We start from the raw sequence: 17,823 nt of genomic DNA, 5'->3' as shown, positions 1-17,823 counted from the left end.
GCTACGGAGAGCGTGATCACACAGTCGTCCGGAACAGCTGATGCTCTCATGCATGCCTCAGTGTTGCTTGCCTCGAAGCGAGGATAGAAGTGATTTAGCTCGTCTGGTAGGCTCGTGTCACTGGGCAGCTCGCGGCTGTGCTTCCCTTTTGTAGTCTGTAATAGTTTGCAAGCCCTGCCACATAAGACGAGCATCGAAGCCGATGTAGTATCATTCAATCTTAGCCCTGTATTGACGCTTTGCCTGTTTGATGATGAGGGTTAGAGTCCCTCACCTTGAAAGCGACAGCTCTACCCTTTAGCTCAGTGCGAATGTTGCCTGTAATTCATGGCTTCTGGTTGGGGTATGTATGTACAGTCACTGTGGGGACGAAGTCCTCAATGCACTTATTGATAAAGCCAGTGACTGATGTGGTGTACTCCTCAATTCCATCGGAAGAATCCCGGAACATGTTCCAGTCTGTGCTAGCAAAACAGTCCTGTAGTTTAGCATCTGCTTCATCTGACCACTTTTTTATAGACCGAGTCACTAGTGCTTCCTGCTTTAATTTTTGCTTGTAAGCAGGATTCAGGAGGATAGAGTTGTGGTCGGATTTACCAAATGGAGGGCGAGGGAGAGCTTTGTATTTGTTTCTGCGTGTAGAGTATAGGGGATATATAATTTCTTCCCCTATTGTTGCACATTTAACATGTTGATAGAAATTTGGTAGAACTGAGTTAAGTTTCCCTGCATTAAAGTCTCCGGCCACTAGGAGCGCCGCCTCTGGGTGAGTGGTTTCCTGTTTGCTTATTTCCTTATACAGCTGACTGAGTGCGGTCTTAGTGCCAGCATCTGTCTGTGGTGGTAAATAAACAGCCACGAAAAGTATGTCTGAAAACTCTCTAGGCAAGTAGTGTGACCTGCAATTTATCACAATATACTCTACTTCAGGCGAGCAAAATCTAGAGACTTCGTTAGATTTCGTGCACCAGCTGTTGTTTCCAAATATGCACAGACCCATTTTACAACAGTCTTTACCAGTCAACCAAAACCACAGTACCCAGAATTAATCTGCATGCCAGGCAGTTACAGTGATGCAGCCATTTGAGAGGATGTTCAACAGCTGCATGTACCACTCTGGCTTGTATTCTAGCTTGTCCTGGGCTGACTCAGTATTGTGTTAGTAAGGGCTTACTCTGTGCTTTCTGATACCTTTCCTCTCTGTGAGAAGTAGCCTAACACACACACATTCAACCCTGATGTGTGTGGATTAAACAGCCGCCATACTGGATATTACTTTTTTATTAACTGGGCCCATGTAAATTATTACAGTCACTAACTAATGATGGCTGGATGGACACTCACTTCCTCTCCCCTCTGTTTCTCCTCCTCCTGTTCCCCTCCTTTCCCTCTCTGTGTCAAATACCTTCTGAAGATTCCTGTATTAGGGCCACATCCTGTAGTTGGCTAAATCACAAGCAGCCACGTTAGTTGTCTCTGCTGTGTGTGTGTGTGTGTGTCGTTTGATTATGTAAATGCTGAATCTGCTGTGTTGTATCTTGCCCACATCACGCTAACCTGAGGCTGGTAGACCTCACACATTCAGATGAAAGAGCTGGCGTTGTTGCTTGTGCTGTTTGTCTCCTGTGAATTAGTGTGTGGGTGCGTGCTTTTGTACCCTGGATTGTGTTTGTTTAAGGATGACAGAGTGACTTGGCCTTGTTTGTGTGAGTGAGGAAGAGGGTTGAGTATCCTACTTATATTGGGTTCAGGATTTCCGTTAGCTGGTAATAACCGGCTTTTGGACGATTTTACTAAAATTTACAAAAATAGAAAAGCCGATAAATAAAATTGATGCAGGCCAATTGTCCGGGAGAAGAAAAAATCTCATTGCGAAATAATGCTTTTTAGACTTTTCGTTGATTGAAATACCATTTGTTGGAAATACATTTGATTGGTCATGCTTATCGGGCTATACTCTATAGGTTACTTTGCATAATTTAGTGGAATTAAATTGGCGTACAGTATATTTGTTATGCATCTTATTTATCACACGTGTAAAGCATAGAGAGATACAAAGCCTTTGAGCGTAAAATCTGTCAGACAGCGCGAGCTGCTACTGCAGCGTCTCAAACAGCGCGTCACACACCACTTTGCAATGAGCAGTATGCATTTTGAAATCATACTTAAATGTTTGAAACCTGATAGTGTTACTACATGTTATGAGTCATGTCTTACCTTGCTTCAAAGTAGCCTAGCCAAAATCTGACCATATCGTTGGAGGAAATTATTTTATATCAACTTTCTTTCATTGTCCAGTAGTTAACTTCTACTGCCTCAGAAACCCGGATCCGGGAGCACCCCCCATCCCCCCACACACTGATTAGCATAGCTAGCATAGCTTCATAAGTAGATAGTAGCATCTAAATATCATTAAATCACAAGTCCAAGACACCAGATGAAAGATACAGATCTTGTGAATAAAGCCACCATTTCAGATTTTTAAAATGTTTTACAGGGAAGACAAAATATGTAAATCTATTAGCTAAACACGTTAGCAAAATACACCACTATTCTAACTCCATCAGTTTCTTACTCCTTCAGGTGCTATCACCAATTCGGCTCAACTAAGATATTGATAGCCACTAACTAAGAAAAAACCTCTTCAGATGACAGTCTGATAACATATTCATGGTATAGGATAGTTTTTGTTAGAAAAAAGTGCATATTTCAGGTAGAAATCACAGTTTACAATTGCACCGACCATCACAAATCGACTAGAATTACTAGATAGAGCAACGTGTATGACCAATTTACTCATCATAAAACATTTCATAAAAATAGACAAAGCATAGCAATGGAAAGACCCAGTTCTTGTGATTTCAGACCATATTTCAGATTTTCTAAGCGTTTTTCAGCGAAAACACAATAAATCGATAAGTTAGCATACCACATGTGCAAACGTTACCAGAGCATCGATTCCAGCCAAAGAGCGCTATAACGTAATCACCGCCAAAATATATTCATTTTTTCACTAACCTTCTCAGAATTCTTCCGATGACACTCCTGTAACATCATTTTACAACATACATATACAGTTTGTTCGAAAAGGTGCATATTTAGCCATACAAAACCGTGGTTATACAATGGAAATAGTCACAACTCAAGCCTCAAAATGAGGAACGTCAGCTTTCAGAGTGATCTAGTTTAATCGAAAGCTAATCATATACTTGAATAAAAAATACAGGGTTGACAGGAATCGAAAGACAAATTAGTTCTTAATGCAACCGCTGATTTACATTTTTAAAATTATCCTTACTTTTCAATACAGGGTTCGCCAAGTGAAGCTATACCAAACAAAATGGCGAAATATGCGTTTAAAATATTTCGACAGAACAACGATTTATCATATTAAATATTGCTTACTTTGAGCTGTTCTTCCATCAGATTCTTGGGCAATGTATCCTTTCTATGTTATAAACGTCTTTTGGTCGATAGATGTCCTCTGTCCTTCGAAATGTCCACCACCAACGACCGACACCCCGAAACGTTTCCAAAGCTAAAAAGTGCACTACAAAGAAATTCCTCAAAATCGCACTAAACGGATATAAATTGCTATAAAACGGTTCAAATTAACTACATTATGATGTTTTTAACAACTATAACGACTGAAAACATGACCGGAGAAATATAACTAGTTAAACAACGATTTGGAATGAGGCAGGTCCGATGTCCATCTTGCTTGTGGCGCGCGGAGAAGAGAGAGAGGTCTTCCCACGTTTTGTGGTTTTATATGGGCTGGGATTGTGCAATAGACTCCATTCAAAACGTGATGACGTACAGACACCCAGAGGAAGACGTAGGCAGTGTCGGTTTCTTCATAGCATTCACTGTCGCCTTAAAAACAGACTCCAGATCAGGGGTAAAAATTTCTGAAATCTGACCCCTGTCATGAAAAGTGCTGTAGATATTGTTCTGTACCACTCAGAGACAAAATTCCAACTTCTATAGAAACTAGAAAGTGTTTTCTATCCAATAATAACAAGAATATGCATATTGTACGATCAAGAATTTAGCACGAGGCAGTTTAATTTGGAGACCCAAATATGCTAATGCGGAACAGCACCCCCTATAGTCCCAAGAGGATAAAGCACAATCCTAGTCATATTAGTAACCCATGCTAGTTGTGGCATATTCGATCTCCACTCTTTCTACATTTCTAAATAATATTTTAATCTCTGTCACATGAAACTGCTCGCATTTGCGGTGTGCTTTTGACAATTTTCCTGATAATTGCGTTATGGAACAAATATTTACACTTAGCCTACTGTCTTGTGCACATTGCTGCGTTTATAATCTGAAGAAATAATAGTTTATCAACATTTTAAGCTAAACGTTCTGATCTGTTGCTTTTTAACTTTTTAATGTTGTTTATGCCTACTGGTTGTATGAATTTGGGATCTATCGTCCCAGAGTCTGTTTGGAATAGGCAATATTTTTTTTATCGACAAGCTGACCAACAGAATAGGCCTGGGTAAACGTTTCTTCTATGGGGACTATGGTATATTGACAGGCTAGTGTTTAGCTGTTCGTTACTTGTCTTGTTGGCAGAGGAAAAGTACATGTGGACAGTTATTCTAACATCTTCAAAGTGCACATCATATTTCAATAAGGACCACACATCGTTGTATCCTCGTCTTGCATGTTCTTTTAACATGAATTACACTTGTTGATTTCTGTCTTTCTGAGCACCATGGATGGACGCCCTAGTCAGGTTAGGCACTCAATGCATATGGGTCCGGTAACTTTCTCAAATGTCTGGTATATTAAAATGCTGCTGGTCAAACCCAGTCATGGCAACCTTCCAGAGGCCTACTGCCTGCCTCCCTGCTGTCTGGCTTTGTGCTGAAAACAAGCTGGGAACGCTGCCTGAGTGGCAGGTGGCACCAGGCCACAGCAAACACAGTCCTCCACCAGGCAGCCCTGGACTGGAGGAAAGGCTGGTGCTGGCCACAGCCTACTCTGCTCTGCCAGAGGCACTTTGCATTGATCAACACCTTTAGCCTACATCCTGGGTTTGGTGTAGATTTAAGGACATCCTGATGCAAAGCATTAGGCCTGTGTTCATGCTGTTGCTTTCATGACCTCAACAGAAGTCAACACACTTTCTTTTGACAGTTTATTTTGTATGCTTGTCCACTTTCTTTAGGTTGTGCTTCCAAAATTAATACTGATGTCCTCGTGAGTGGTTTTCAAGCAGAGAGATCTTGAAATGTTTGCAGGAAAAAAATACAAAAATAAACTCAAACTCAAAACATTTTGACATAAGGTACAATTTGTCATCCCTGTTCAGGAGGCATGCAGGACTATAACTACCTGAATGGAAACTGCCTGGAGATCACCATGGAACTGAGCTGCTGTAAATTTCCACCGGCCTCCGAGTTAAAGAAAGAGTGGGAGTATAACAGGGAGTCACTCATTGCCTACCTGGAGCAGGTTGGCTTTCACAAGACACAGTGTCACACTCAAACTTTTAAACTATCACACACACAATTTAATTGCACATATGACTAGCTGTAGTATTCCTAACTACTCTCTGGTTCTTACTACTGTACTCTATTTATTTATTTATTTATTTATTTGAATTGAAGAGATTGTTCCATCTTGACATCCATTTGCAGTAGTTACTTACTTATAGGCAGCACTTCAGTTATTTGAGCTTCATTTGTTCATCTCTTCATCTCTTCTGACGTTATCCTGTTGATCTCCCAGGTTCACATTGGAGTTCGAGGCTATGTGAACGAGGCTACCAATGGGACAGCTCTGCCTGATGTCAGCATTGTGGTGGCAGGCATCAACCATAACCTGACCACGGCCAAGTTTGGTGACTTCTACCGCCTGCTGCTTCCTGGGACATACAATGTCTCAGCTATAGCCACAGGGTGAGTACTGCTGGAGAAATGAACTCCTCTCCTGCTGCTACAGTAACTTGCAGGCACAGGGTACAGAAAAGAAAGTCTTTAACAAAAGAAGCATACTCTACTCCTGATTTTTAGTTCCTATTTTCCTTGGAACTGATTTGTGTATGGTGTTTTCTTACATGAAGTAAATGTACATCTTAGAGCTTCATTTCCTCTAAGATGTTTCCCCATTCTGGTACTTTCCCATTATTCCTGAAACTTCCTGGTGAAATACATTTAAAAGATATCACCTGGATTTAGATACACTGCTGTGCACAGGGTTTTTACTTAGTTTCTTGCATTTCTAATATGTTTTATTTTAACTGCAACAAAAGAAACATATTCAATATTTCTCTCTTCATAGGTACATGCCCATGACAGTAGTTGGGGTTCAAGTGGTGGAGGGCAAGGCCACGGAGCTCAACTTCACCCTGGCACCCCTGGGAAATGAACCCACAGGTGGCATAACTGTACCCTTTACCACTGCCACTGTCCCTACCACAACCTCTGTCCCTACCACAACCTCTGTCCCTACCACAACCTCTGACCCTACCACAACCTCTGACCCTGACTCCACCACCATCGAGACATCAAGCACCACCTCTGAGATGGGGACCTCTGGGGCCAACGAGAGCTCCACTCCCCAGGAGGTTCAGCCCCCAGCCCAGCCTGAGCACCAGCCCATCCAGCCACAGGACTTCCGCCACCACCATTACAATGACATGGAGCTGTTCCTGCGCAGGTACTGTTATGTTTGCTTAATAGGCTTGCCTTTGCAATTAAGCATTTCAAATGTTATGCTAGCAAGTAATGTTAGGATGTGACGGCTTTAATCAAATGTGAAAAGCCTTGTTCTTTCAACACAACAGGTACAGCAACAGCTTCCGTTCCATCGCTCATCTCTACTCCATTGGGAAGTCAGCAGAGGACCGTGAGCTCTACGTCATGGTGATATCAGACAACCCCACCGTCCATGAGCCAGGTATGGGTGTGTTTTGGTGACACTGGAGCTCCAGAAGAGACTATTAACTCTAAAGCAATGCCTTCAATCTATGGCTGTGTGGTTTATATTGATCTAACTTCTTATAGTAACTGGATTGTGTTCATACACAGAAATTCATAGTCTAAAAAAATAGCAGTTCTGCTGATTGCTTCCTGTAAAAGATCCTGATATTATTGCTTCAGCTCAATGATCTAGTAGCTTCATATCCTTTTGAATGTGGGGGTACTCACTCTTATCTGCAGGCCCATTACAGCATTGTATTTTTTCAATAGTGGGGAGCCTAGAAATTACAGTGCAAGGATAAGGAGGGTTTTCAAATGAATGGTGTGCTTTAGTTTAATTGAGTGTGAATTTGTTCAGGAGACTTCCGTCCCTCATTCTCTCCCAGCCGACTCTGCCCTACTTCTCTTTTAATAGCACTAACACGTTTTTTTAAATTTATTTTCCCACTATTTTCTCCCCTTTAGGTGAACCAGAGTTCAAGTATATAGCTAACATGCATGGGAACGAGGTGGTGGGACGCGAGCTGCTCCTCAACCTCATTGAGTACCTGTGCCATAACTATGGCAGCGACCCTGAGGTCACCCAGCTGGTCAACACGACCCGGATACACATCATGCCTTCCATGAACCCAGATGGTTATGAGATCGCCAGGGAGGGTAAGAGAGGAATGTGTGTGTGGGGTCTATTTGTGAAAGACGTTGCCTGTCCACAATAAAAATACAGTGTACCCCTAAATTAAGACATTAAACATGATTACCAGTAGCATAAAGTCAGTGGTCCGCCCCCCCCCTCCAAAAAATATATACTTTGTTTTATTTATTTTTGAAGGATCAGTCTGGCTTTCAACTTACTCTTGAAAGTTGTAATAGTAGAAGCACAAGGTGCAATTTCGAAATTGGGTAGTGGATCATCAGTTTTTCTCTCAAGTCAGTCATTGCATACCTTAGAGAGCTATTTATAACTTGGAAGAAATGTCCAGTTGATCAACTAGCCCATGTCAGTTAACGCTTTTTAGCTAGGTTTTGTAGCCCATAGATTTGTTGTGTTAGGGTCTTATTTTTCAGAGTAAATAACCCACGGACACTAGAGAAGCTTTAACCAAGTTTAATTCTTCCCAAAGGTTCTGTACAGCTGTAATCAGACAGCAAAACATTTCTCTCCATTTGGTTATATACATCCTACTTAAGACACTCCTTCTCTCCAATCCTTAGTTTATGCCCAAGAGAAAGAAGTTAACCAGATACTAACCCTGATTACTCCCTTAAGGGGAACTGACCTCACCCCTCACCTCCTGATCCACAGATATCCATCTGTCTTCCCTATATTTCACACAGTGCTCTGCTCCCGTCCCCCAACACATCCCAACACATTCCACAGCTATCTGTCCTTCTACAGAGAACCCTTTACTTTCTCCTTTGATTCTATGCTTCTTTCTCTATCATTTATTTAATATCTCAATGTTCAAAATGTCAAACCCAACAGTTGTAATGCTTGAGTCACTCAAATATCACAAGAATACACATTAGACAAGGCAAAATGTATAGGCGGGATGTTCCCCAGTGCTGGAAAGGGGGCCTGAGTGAAAAAGTTTGGGAAGACCTGGCCTAAGTTACTGTCTGGCTGTAAACAAAAACAAGTGTCAGACATAAAGCTGTTCTAACAGCAGAGCTTTCTTTTCAGCACCATGGAGTGAATCCTTACCACTGCTACACCTGGCTATCAGCGGAGCCTTGTCTGGCAGCAAAACAGTTCATTCAGCCTCATTTACTGCCGTTTAAAAAAACTTATGGCTTGCTTAAACAAATGTGGTTTCTACTGAGAATTGATATGTACAAACTATGCCTCTTATCCGCTCGTCGTCCCCTTATGCCAATCTGTAATTTCAATTAAGACATTAATGAGCGCGCTAGGATGGACGTAGTCAATCTAACCATTTGTTCAGTACTTTTGAAATATACAGTGACAATTCACAACATGGGCCGTTCTTACAGTATTCTCCCTGTACACCAAGTCAGAACCATAGGATAAATAAAGGGGGCATATAAGCAGACAATGAAAGCTCTTACAATATTTGATGATTACATTTCTCTAACACAGGTTATAAGCTACATGTACATCACCAAGTCAGAACAGTAGGCTAAGTTACGAGGGGGAAAGGGACCAAATTATTATGGTGAGGCACATGGGCTACTAATAGCTTACTACACCGCATACACTTAGTATTACTTTGTTAGCTACAGTATACATGTCTCCCTGGCATATTCCATAATTTATGCAGCAGCATACAATACATTTTTGGACTCACCTTGTTGTGCTGTGCTCACTTGAACAGGAAGGTGGCGCGGCGGTTCTTCATGTGTGCAAATTTTGCCATCAAACTTTGTCATCAAAGTATGGCATTCTCTGTATTTATGGTGCTTTCAAGACAACTGGGAACTCGGGGGGGGAAAAACAACATTGAATCATGACGTCGGTGATCTTCAGGTCGGAGCTCTTGAAAGAGGCCCGAGTTCACGACTTGGAATTCTGAGTTGGATGACCAAAAGGTATTTTCCCAGTCAGAGCTTGTTTTTTTCAGAGTTCCCAGTTGTCTTGAACGCAGCCGAAGTCATGCTGGATTGACAGCATTGCCAATTTATTCAACCTTTTCTGGCCCATGGTGTTGCATGTGAATGTTTATCTTTTTAAGCTTGGAAAAGAGACCCTTAAACCCAGACTTGGACCACACACCCACTCCACTGAATAGCAGGCTAGTGATTGCTTTGCAATGCTTGTAGTTAGCCACTGATTCCTTCCAAACCAGTCATTGTTGAATTTGCGATTTCCAACTTGTTGTGTGATGTTGATGCCCAATTGCCGATGAGCACCGATACATTTTGTCTATAATTTCTCTTCATAAGGATTGCAAAGAATTTGCCAGTAGATTGTCGACTTGATTCTTGATAATGACTGATTGTCTAGCTTGCTAGCTAAGATCTTGTTGTTCTTTTTCTCTCGCAGGTGATGTCAGAGGGTACACGGGACGCAACAACAGTAACAACTTTGACCTGAACCGTAACTTCCCTGACCAGTTTACTACCATCACTGAACCCAGGCAGCCAGAGACCATCGCTGTGATGAACTGGCTCAAGAGTAATCCCTTTGTACTCTCAGCCAACCTACATGGAGGTAAGCCCTAAGCTCCCCCCATTTTTCGATGTTTATAGAAAATGTATATTGGCCCGCCACCAACATATTGGCCCACTCTGGAGGACAACTTTATTATTTCAGTAATATACTATATTCTCATTGGGTATTTCCTCTCTGCCCACTACAGGGTCATTGGTGGTCAATTACCCATATGATGATGACAAGCAGGGACGTACGGAGTACAGCAAGTGTCCTGATGACAAGGTCTTTAAACAGGTGGCCAGATCCTACTCTCAGGTCAGTGGACTTCAACACACAATTTGGGTCCTTATTTCACTCCATTTACTAAATGTATTCATGCAGTTGTGAAGATAATGTTTATTACGTTAATAAAAACATTGGACAGTTGTTGATAAGTTTACTGTTTCAATTCTGCTGTTTGTATCGCATTGTCACCTTTGCCCTTTTGTGTGTGTGTGTGTAGGAAAATGCTCTGATGCACAAAGGACACCCTTGTGAGGACCTTTACCCATCGGCGTTCTTTGAGGACGGCATCACCAACGGTGCCAACTGGTACAATGTTCCCGGTTCGTGCCTTCCCATGCCAATACATCACTAAGAGGAACAATTTGTGTGTATCTGACTTCTCTTTGTGTTCTCTCGCCAGGTGGGATGCAGGACTGGAACTATCTGAACACTAACTGTTTTGAGGTGACCATAGAGTTGGGCTGTGTGAAGTACCCTAAGGCCCAGCACCTGCCTTTGTACTGGGACCAGAACCGCAGAGCCTTACTGCAGTACATCCACCAGGTCAGCATACTTACATACTGTCCTTCACTATGCTGTCATTCGCTCATTCATCTCTCTCTCTCTCCAAACTAAAAAAAAATGTGAACGTATAATTTCTCTCTTTCCCTTTATATATGTCTTGCCCATTTACTTTGTCTCAAATGCACCAACTTGAATTTTAGGTGTTCATCCTCTGTGTGTGTGTGTCCCTCTGAAGGTCCACAGAGGAGTAAAGGGCATGGTGATAGACATTAAAGATGGTACAGGCATCCCTAATGCCACCATCATGGTGGATGAGATCGATCATCCAATCACAACCAACCTAGCTGGAGACTACTGGAGACTTCTGGTCCCTGGGACGTACCACCTTACCGCCTCCGCACAGGGGTGAGAGACAGAACCGTAGAAGTAGCTGAGATAAATTAGAGAGTTTGTTTAAAATGTGGACCCAATACCGGGTCTACATTTGTAGGGTAACCCTAACCCATAGAAACAGAATTAGAATGAACAACCTTCTGTGCCCTAACCCTCCCTCCCCTTCTTCTCAGGTACAACTCAGTAAAGATCTACGCCACAGTGCCAGAGGAGGGGGTGGAGCTGGTAGACTTCCGGCTGACGCGGGTGCGTTCGGAGCCCAATGGCCAGGCCCCCAAGGACCCTGGAGCCACCCAGGACCCTGCAGAGGAGGCGTTCCAGAGCTTCATTAAGGACCTGTCTCTGGGCCAGGGGCTGGAGCAGCTGGTTCAGAGTACCGTCACAGAGAGCAGCTTCAGATACAGACGCTACAAAGAGCTGTCAGAGTTCCTGAGGGGTTTGACGCTCAACTTCCCCAAGATCACCTCCCTGCATAGGTAGGCCTGAGTTATGACCCCTGACCTCTAAACCCTAACCTGATGTCTAACATCTAGAACTTAACTTCCCCAAGAGGACCTCCATGCAAAGGTAGGCTGGCCCGAGTTATGACCTCTGACCTCCTCATCAAATGTCACCTCCCTGCACTGGGTAACCCTGACCTCTAACCCCTAGTGTAACTGCCCTTAATCAAAATAATTTAGCTTGTCATGCAAAAAACATGTGTATATGTATTATCACATACACCAGATAGGTGCAGTGAAATGTGTTGTTTTACAGGGTCTGCCATGGTGGTAAGGTGCCCAAGGAGCAAATTAGGGTTAAGTGCCTTGCTCAAGGGCACATCGACCGATTTTTCACCTTGTCGGCTTGGGTATTCAAACCAGCAACCTTTCGGTTACTGGCCCAACACTAACCGGTAGGCTACCTGCCCCCCTGTACCCCTAATGGCTAACCTCAAAACCTCTCCTCCAAATGGTTGGAATTACAGTCTACGTGTCTTTGCAGAAGAGTCTGCTAGGTAACCATTATCCCATATAATCTACAGTGGAATTGATAATAACATGCATTCTTCTGTCTAGTTTGGGCCAGAGTGTGGAGTACAGGACCATCTGGGCCTTGGAGATTTCCAACAAACCAGACGAGCGTGAAACGGCCACGCCCAAGATCCGCTTGGTGGGAGGTATCCATGGCAACGCCCCCGTGGGCACAGAGCTCCTGCTGGAGTTCGCTGCCTTCCTCTGCATCAACTACGACAAGAACCCCACCATCACCAGGGTGAGATGTTTTAACTGAGATGGTTTTACTACACCAATCATAACTACAGTGCCTAGTGAAATTATTCACACCCTTGCACAGTTGTGTTGCCTTAAAATGACTAAATATTCATACAATTTTGATATTTTTATCGACCACACTTTAAAAAGGAAAGAACATGCAAAAAAGTTTAGATGTTCTAAAAATAAAAAAGCTCCCTTTAAATATAACTGATGTACTGTTGTTCTACCCCTCATTCCTCTTTATCCTTCTCCCTCTTCTCCTCTCCACAGCTGATAAACGAGACGCGGATCGTCATCCTTCCCTCCATCAACCCAGATGGACGAGAGCTGGCCAGAGAGAAACAGTGCACCTCTACTGTGGGCATGACCAACACACACGGGAAAGATCTGGACACTGACTTCTTTGGTCAGTACCTGCTGTGGTTGGTGTATAGACGGAGATATTTGTGTTGTGTGTGTGTGTGTACTTGCATGCCCTTACATTTTTGATGGTGTCCTGTCTGTGTGTGCTGCTGTTGTAGGTAATGCCTCCCAGCGGGTGGTGGAGGCTCAGCCAGAGACCAGGGCAGTGATGGACCTGATCTTAGAGAGGGGCTTCACACTCTCTGTAGCCCTGGATGGAGGCTCGCTGTTGGCTACTTACCCCTACGACAAGCCTGTACAGCCAGGTAGGAACATGGGGCTCCAAATTTAGAATACTAGAAAACTATAAAATAAATAGTTAACTAATAGTGTACTTTTTTTCAGTTGAAAATGAGGAAACTCTGAAGTACTTGGCCAATGTGTATGCCAGCAACCATCCCAAGATGCACCTGGGGGATACGGGATGTCCAAGCAATGGCCAGAGTATGTACCAACAGCACCACAAATAGACCACTGTGACCTATAGACTGAATTCCAAGTGGTGAATTGGAAAAGATGGCTTATATACATCTACTGACTCCTATGTTTCATCTTCCTCTTCTCCTCTCTCCCCAGTGGGTAACATCCCAGATGGAGTACTCAGGGCAGCAGAGAGACAAAGTCACATGGGCAGTATGAAGGTATGTTTCATACCCTACTTCCTAATGCTATCTAATGCTATATCTCTCACAAGAGAAGGGTTGTTCTGTCACCCGGCCCAAAGAGGCATCTGCTTGTTGAGTCCTGGAATGACACGACTTCCACTGCTAAGTCTGTATTTAACTTCAACTAACTGTCTAAGAGCCTGGTCAATTGTGTTTGATTTTAAAGTACAGTGGCCATTCTGGACTAAGCTTTACTGGTTGTCAATATGGCTATTCTGATCTGTCTGTCTCTGTCTGTCTTTCTTTCTAGGACTTCAGTGTGGACTTTGGCCACTGTCCAGAGATCACGGTGTATACAGGCTGCTGTCTGTTCCCCCCAGCCGAGCAGCTGGCCACGCTGTGGGCTGAGAACAGGAAGGCACTGCTCAGCATGCTGGTGGAGGTCAGTAATACCCTTGACCTCTGACCTGGGGTCATGTAATACAAATTCATTCGATAAGTTTACAAATGCGTTGATGAGTTATTGAGTGTGTTTGATAATAATTAATTAATGCATTTCAGGGCTTGGATTGGTTACTTATCAAATGCGTTTGTTTGATACATTATTGAATGCATTTATGGCATACATGTGCAAGTATTGCCACAGAAGATGAAATGAAGATAATATTACAATATCTTCCTGCGATAGACTAGCATCCTGTTTAGGGGGTATACTTGTTCTGTACATCAAGCTGCCTTACGCTACAGTAACAGGATATAGGCTCCTGCCCTATTGGCCGTTCTGGCTTGGACAAGGCTACTTAATTTTTGTTCTGTGTACTTTACATTCAATCTGTGTTTCTGTCTCTCCCTCAGGTCCATAAAGGTGTGCGTGGCATGGTAAAGGATAAGAGTGGGAAGCCCATCGTGGGGGCCATGATAGTGTTGAACGGGGGTGTGAGGGTGTTCACTGCAGAGGGAGGCTACTTCCATGCTCTTCTGGCACCAGGAATCCACAACATAGAGGCTGTGGCTGATGGCTACCAGCAACAACGGCAGGAGGTGGTTGTGTCGTCATATGAAGCCGCCAGCTCCATCATCATAGAGTTTGACATGGACAACCGCATTTTTGGTCTTCCCCGGGAGTTTGTTGTGGCTACTGCAGGTAAGCATGAGGAGAACTGGTTTTTGTGGAGATGTTACCTGTTGTATAATGTTGCCAGATGATTGCAGATAATTATTATTTTTTAAACATTTTAGTCATTGGTGCGGCAGGTAGCCTAGTGGTTAGAGTGTTGGGCCAGTAATCGAAGGGTTGCTAGATCGAATTCCCGAGCTGACAAGGTACAAATCTGTTCTGCCCCTGAACAAGGCAGTTAACCCACTGTTCCTAGGCCGTCATTGTAAATAAGAATTTGTTCTTAACTGACTTGCCTAGTTAAATAAAGGTTCAATAAAAAATAAATAAAAATAAAAATATATATATAATAATTTAGCAGACGCTCTTATCCAGAGCAATTAGGGTTAAGTGTCTTACTCAAGGGCACATCGACCGATTTTTCACGTAGTCGGCCCGGGGACTATTGTAGGGAGTAAAACAAGGTGAATAAGTTAAATTCTGTAGGTTTTTAGGACATACGTTTGTTTTGTGCCTCTGCCTCATGTGTATATATGCTTGCCTCATGTGTATATATGCTTGTCTCTCCTCTCTCCTTCCCTGCAGCGGCCTCCATGACGGCCCTGGTGGTGACAGCCTGTATCATCTGGTGTGTGTGCTCTGCTAAATCCAACCAGCAGAAGGATGGTTTCCACCGGCTGCGGCAGCACCGTGACGATTACGAGGACGAGATTCGCCTTACCTCCATGGGCTCCAAGAAGTCCCTGCTATCAAACGAGTTCCAGGATGAGAGCGAAAGCGATGAGGACACGCTCTACGCGAACGCCAACAAACTCTGAGATCCCACATACATATATACTATAGACATACATACATGGCCAACCTGGGTCATATTCATTAGCCACCAAATGGATGGAAACAGGGAAGGGACAATAAGAAACGCTCGTTTTTGCTTTATGTTGTTCGAAAACGTTTTGCTACAGTGTGCCCAAATGAATATGACCCTGTTGGTACTGGGCAATTCCACATTAACAGAGTGATGCTGAGACTCCGATAAAACAAAAACCAATGATTGCAGAGTTGAACACACCGTAAAACTCGATGCACAGGGACTACTTTTAACCATTTCCATAGAACATTTTACAGTAACACATTTACTTGAAGAACAGTGCAGATACAAAGTTTAGTAACAGAATGACAGTTTGTGCTGTTGGGGCCGTTATTCTGTTTAAAAAATAATAATTTTTAATTATGTTCTGTGGAAATTGTAGTAGAGTTAGAGTGCATAGAGTTGTATAGTTTTTGTTTGAAATACATTTTCAAGTGAAAAATCTGAATCTCACCCTGTTACTGTGGAATTGCTCTACTACTACTGCCCCTCCCTGTGACTGTTGAGTTGGCAGTTGTTGTGCTCTGTGGTTCTGCTCTACTGGAGAGGACGAGGTGGAGCAGGGAGGGCTTGTTCTTGTCCGTCCCTATAAGATTCTCCAGGTCCCATTTGCCTGTCCTCCTCCCGCCCACCAGAGAGAGCTGTTTCAGAGACCACAATGATCCTCTATGGCTGGTGTCCAAGCTGAATTGTCCAAATTAACACCTGCTTTGCTCTGTTTACAGATGCACACTAAAGGCCTAGTGGAGCTGGGCAACCTTTTTTTTCTTCATGCACACTTTTGCAGTTAGCCACTCATCAACCTGTCCATTTATTTATTTGATACTTGCTTAACTAGTACCAATGAATATACCAATTGCAGTCATTTGAAATGATTAAAGAAATGTCTGTTTCTCAAGGTTTTTGTCAGTGTTGTCACAGTCCAGTTAGCCAGTCTTTCAGAGGGAGCATCAAACACAGTGCCTTGGCTGATGTAGAGTTAGACATGCCACTCTCTTTTAGGGCTACAGTACAGAAGCGTGGTGGTGTGGGTATTAGATATACTAGAATCTTGTCCAGATTATGGTCTAGTACAGATTATAATCTGTGATCCATCATATACTCAGGTGATATGGAAGACATTAGTCATCCAGGATTCATCCAGGGGTCTGGAGTATTTTAAGAGATGCTCTCTTTCAGAGCAGAAGACTTACAATGGGCCGGGTTCACAGGCTGCATGTGTTTTCACTTCTATTGCCCTCTGATTATTCATGTGTCCTCTTGAACATACAGCACAAGGCCCTCTGCATTTTACTACAAGCACTGTATGTTAAATACAAATACAAGATTCCCCATTTAATTGTTCAGGGAATGCACTTTGAAATAGATGCAAATACTGTAAATCACAACTGGATGGTTTTCTTAATGTTTTTCCATTTGAAAGAGAATCTATGCTTTTTCTTTCTACACACGTTTCATATCTCAAAATGACCCTTAAGATGGCAAATTACTTACCCATGCTTTAATAATCAGCCGCAACATATAGTATATTTTGTTGTAATTTACTTGTATTTTTTTTCATGCATTCATGATTTATTTGTACATCTGATAAATTATAATTCTATCAAGTCCTTGTGCTAGATGTCAACCCTACATTACTGAAAAGGTGCAAGAACGTCTGCTCTAGAACCATCCAGCAGTTGTGGGAGAGTGTTTAGAGAGGAGGGCATCTTCCTCTACAACAGTGGTCACCAACCCTGGTCATGAGGAGTATAAGGTGTGCAGACTTTTGTTCCAGCCCAACACTAACCCTCCCAATTCTACTCTCATCAAGGTCTTTTTGAGTAGCTGGTTAGTCGAATCGGGTATGTTAGTGCTGGGCTGGAACAAAACCCTGTACGCTATGTAGTTTTCCAGGACCAGGGTGAAGGACCACTAATCTACAGGGGTGTCTGACTCCTAACTATCATCTCAGTTGCACATAATCAATATTGTAGCAAAGCCAGGTAATCTTAGGGGGAGAAAGTAAGTTATTTTTCTATTTGTTTTACATTGTGTGTGTGAGAGGGATGGAGAGTGTTTTCTGAATGGATGTTGGGGTTTTGATGTAAATGGTTATTTTTGTTTCTTTTTATATGAAACTGAGTTGATTGTAGATAATGAACTATTGCCAAGTGTATTTGAATGAGAAAAATAAATGCAATTCATGTTAACCCTGAATAACACACACATTTCATAACAAACCAACCTGTTACGTTGTATGTGGTGATATGACAGACATGCTAACATGAACATTCAAGACATTGATGAATTAAACAATATGGAAAGAAAATAAATTATGTCCTAATTCGTTGCTAT

The 17,823-nt window shown here is 42.7% G+C and overlaps 1 protein-coding gene across 1 annotated transcript in view; it reads left to right on the top strand.

Moving 5' to 3' along the window:
* LOC139548862 (carboxypeptidase D-like) overlaps positions 1–17,818 on the top strand; it is a 37,211-nt gene extending 19,393 nt beyond the window's left edge. Inside the window, exons 3-21 of the mRNA XM_071358759.1 lie at positions 5,333–5,475; positions 5,752–5,921; positions 6,304–6,681; positions 6,809–6,921; positions 7,410–7,601; positions 9,946–10,113; positions 10,262–10,371; positions 10,559–10,661; positions 10,742–10,884; positions 11,081–11,250; positions 11,412–11,714; positions 12,297–12,492; positions 12,765–12,900; positions 13,016–13,162; positions 13,242–13,340; positions 13,473–13,537; positions 13,812–13,943; positions 14,357–14,645; positions 15,204–17,818. Of these exons, the coding sequence (XP_071214860.1) occupies positions 5,333–5,475; positions 5,752–5,921; positions 6,304–6,681; positions 6,809–6,921; positions 7,410–7,601; positions 9,946–10,113; positions 10,262–10,371; positions 10,559–10,661; positions 10,742–10,884; positions 11,081–11,250; positions 11,412–11,714; positions 12,297–12,492; positions 12,765–12,900; positions 13,016–13,162; positions 13,242–13,340; positions 13,473–13,537; positions 13,812–13,943; positions 14,357–14,645; positions 15,204–15,436 (3,290 nt within the window). The 3' untranslated portion in view covers positions 15,437–17,818. The remainder of the gene's footprint in view (positions 1–5,332; positions 5,476–5,751; positions 5,922–6,303; positions 6,682–6,808; positions 6,922–7,409; positions 7,602–9,945; positions 10,114–10,261; positions 10,372–10,558; positions 10,662–10,741; positions 10,885–11,080; positions 11,251–11,411; positions 11,715–12,296; positions 12,493–12,764; positions 12,901–13,015; positions 13,163–13,241; positions 13,341–13,472; positions 13,538–13,811; positions 13,944–14,356; positions 14,646–15,203) is intronic.
* The last annotated feature ends 5 nt before the right edge of the window (positions 17,819–17,823 follow it).

The sequence above is a fragment of the Salvelinus alpinus genome, chromosome 22 (assembly GCF_045679555.1).
Source record: "Salvelinus alpinus chromosome 22, SLU_Salpinus.1, whole genome shotgun sequence".
Lineage (NCBI taxonomy): Eukaryota > Metazoa > Chordata > Actinopteri > Salmoniformes > Salmonidae > Salvelinus > Salvelinus alpinus.
Note: the sequence above shows the minus strand (reverse complement) of the source record. Positions and strands in the feature narration are given on the sequence as shown.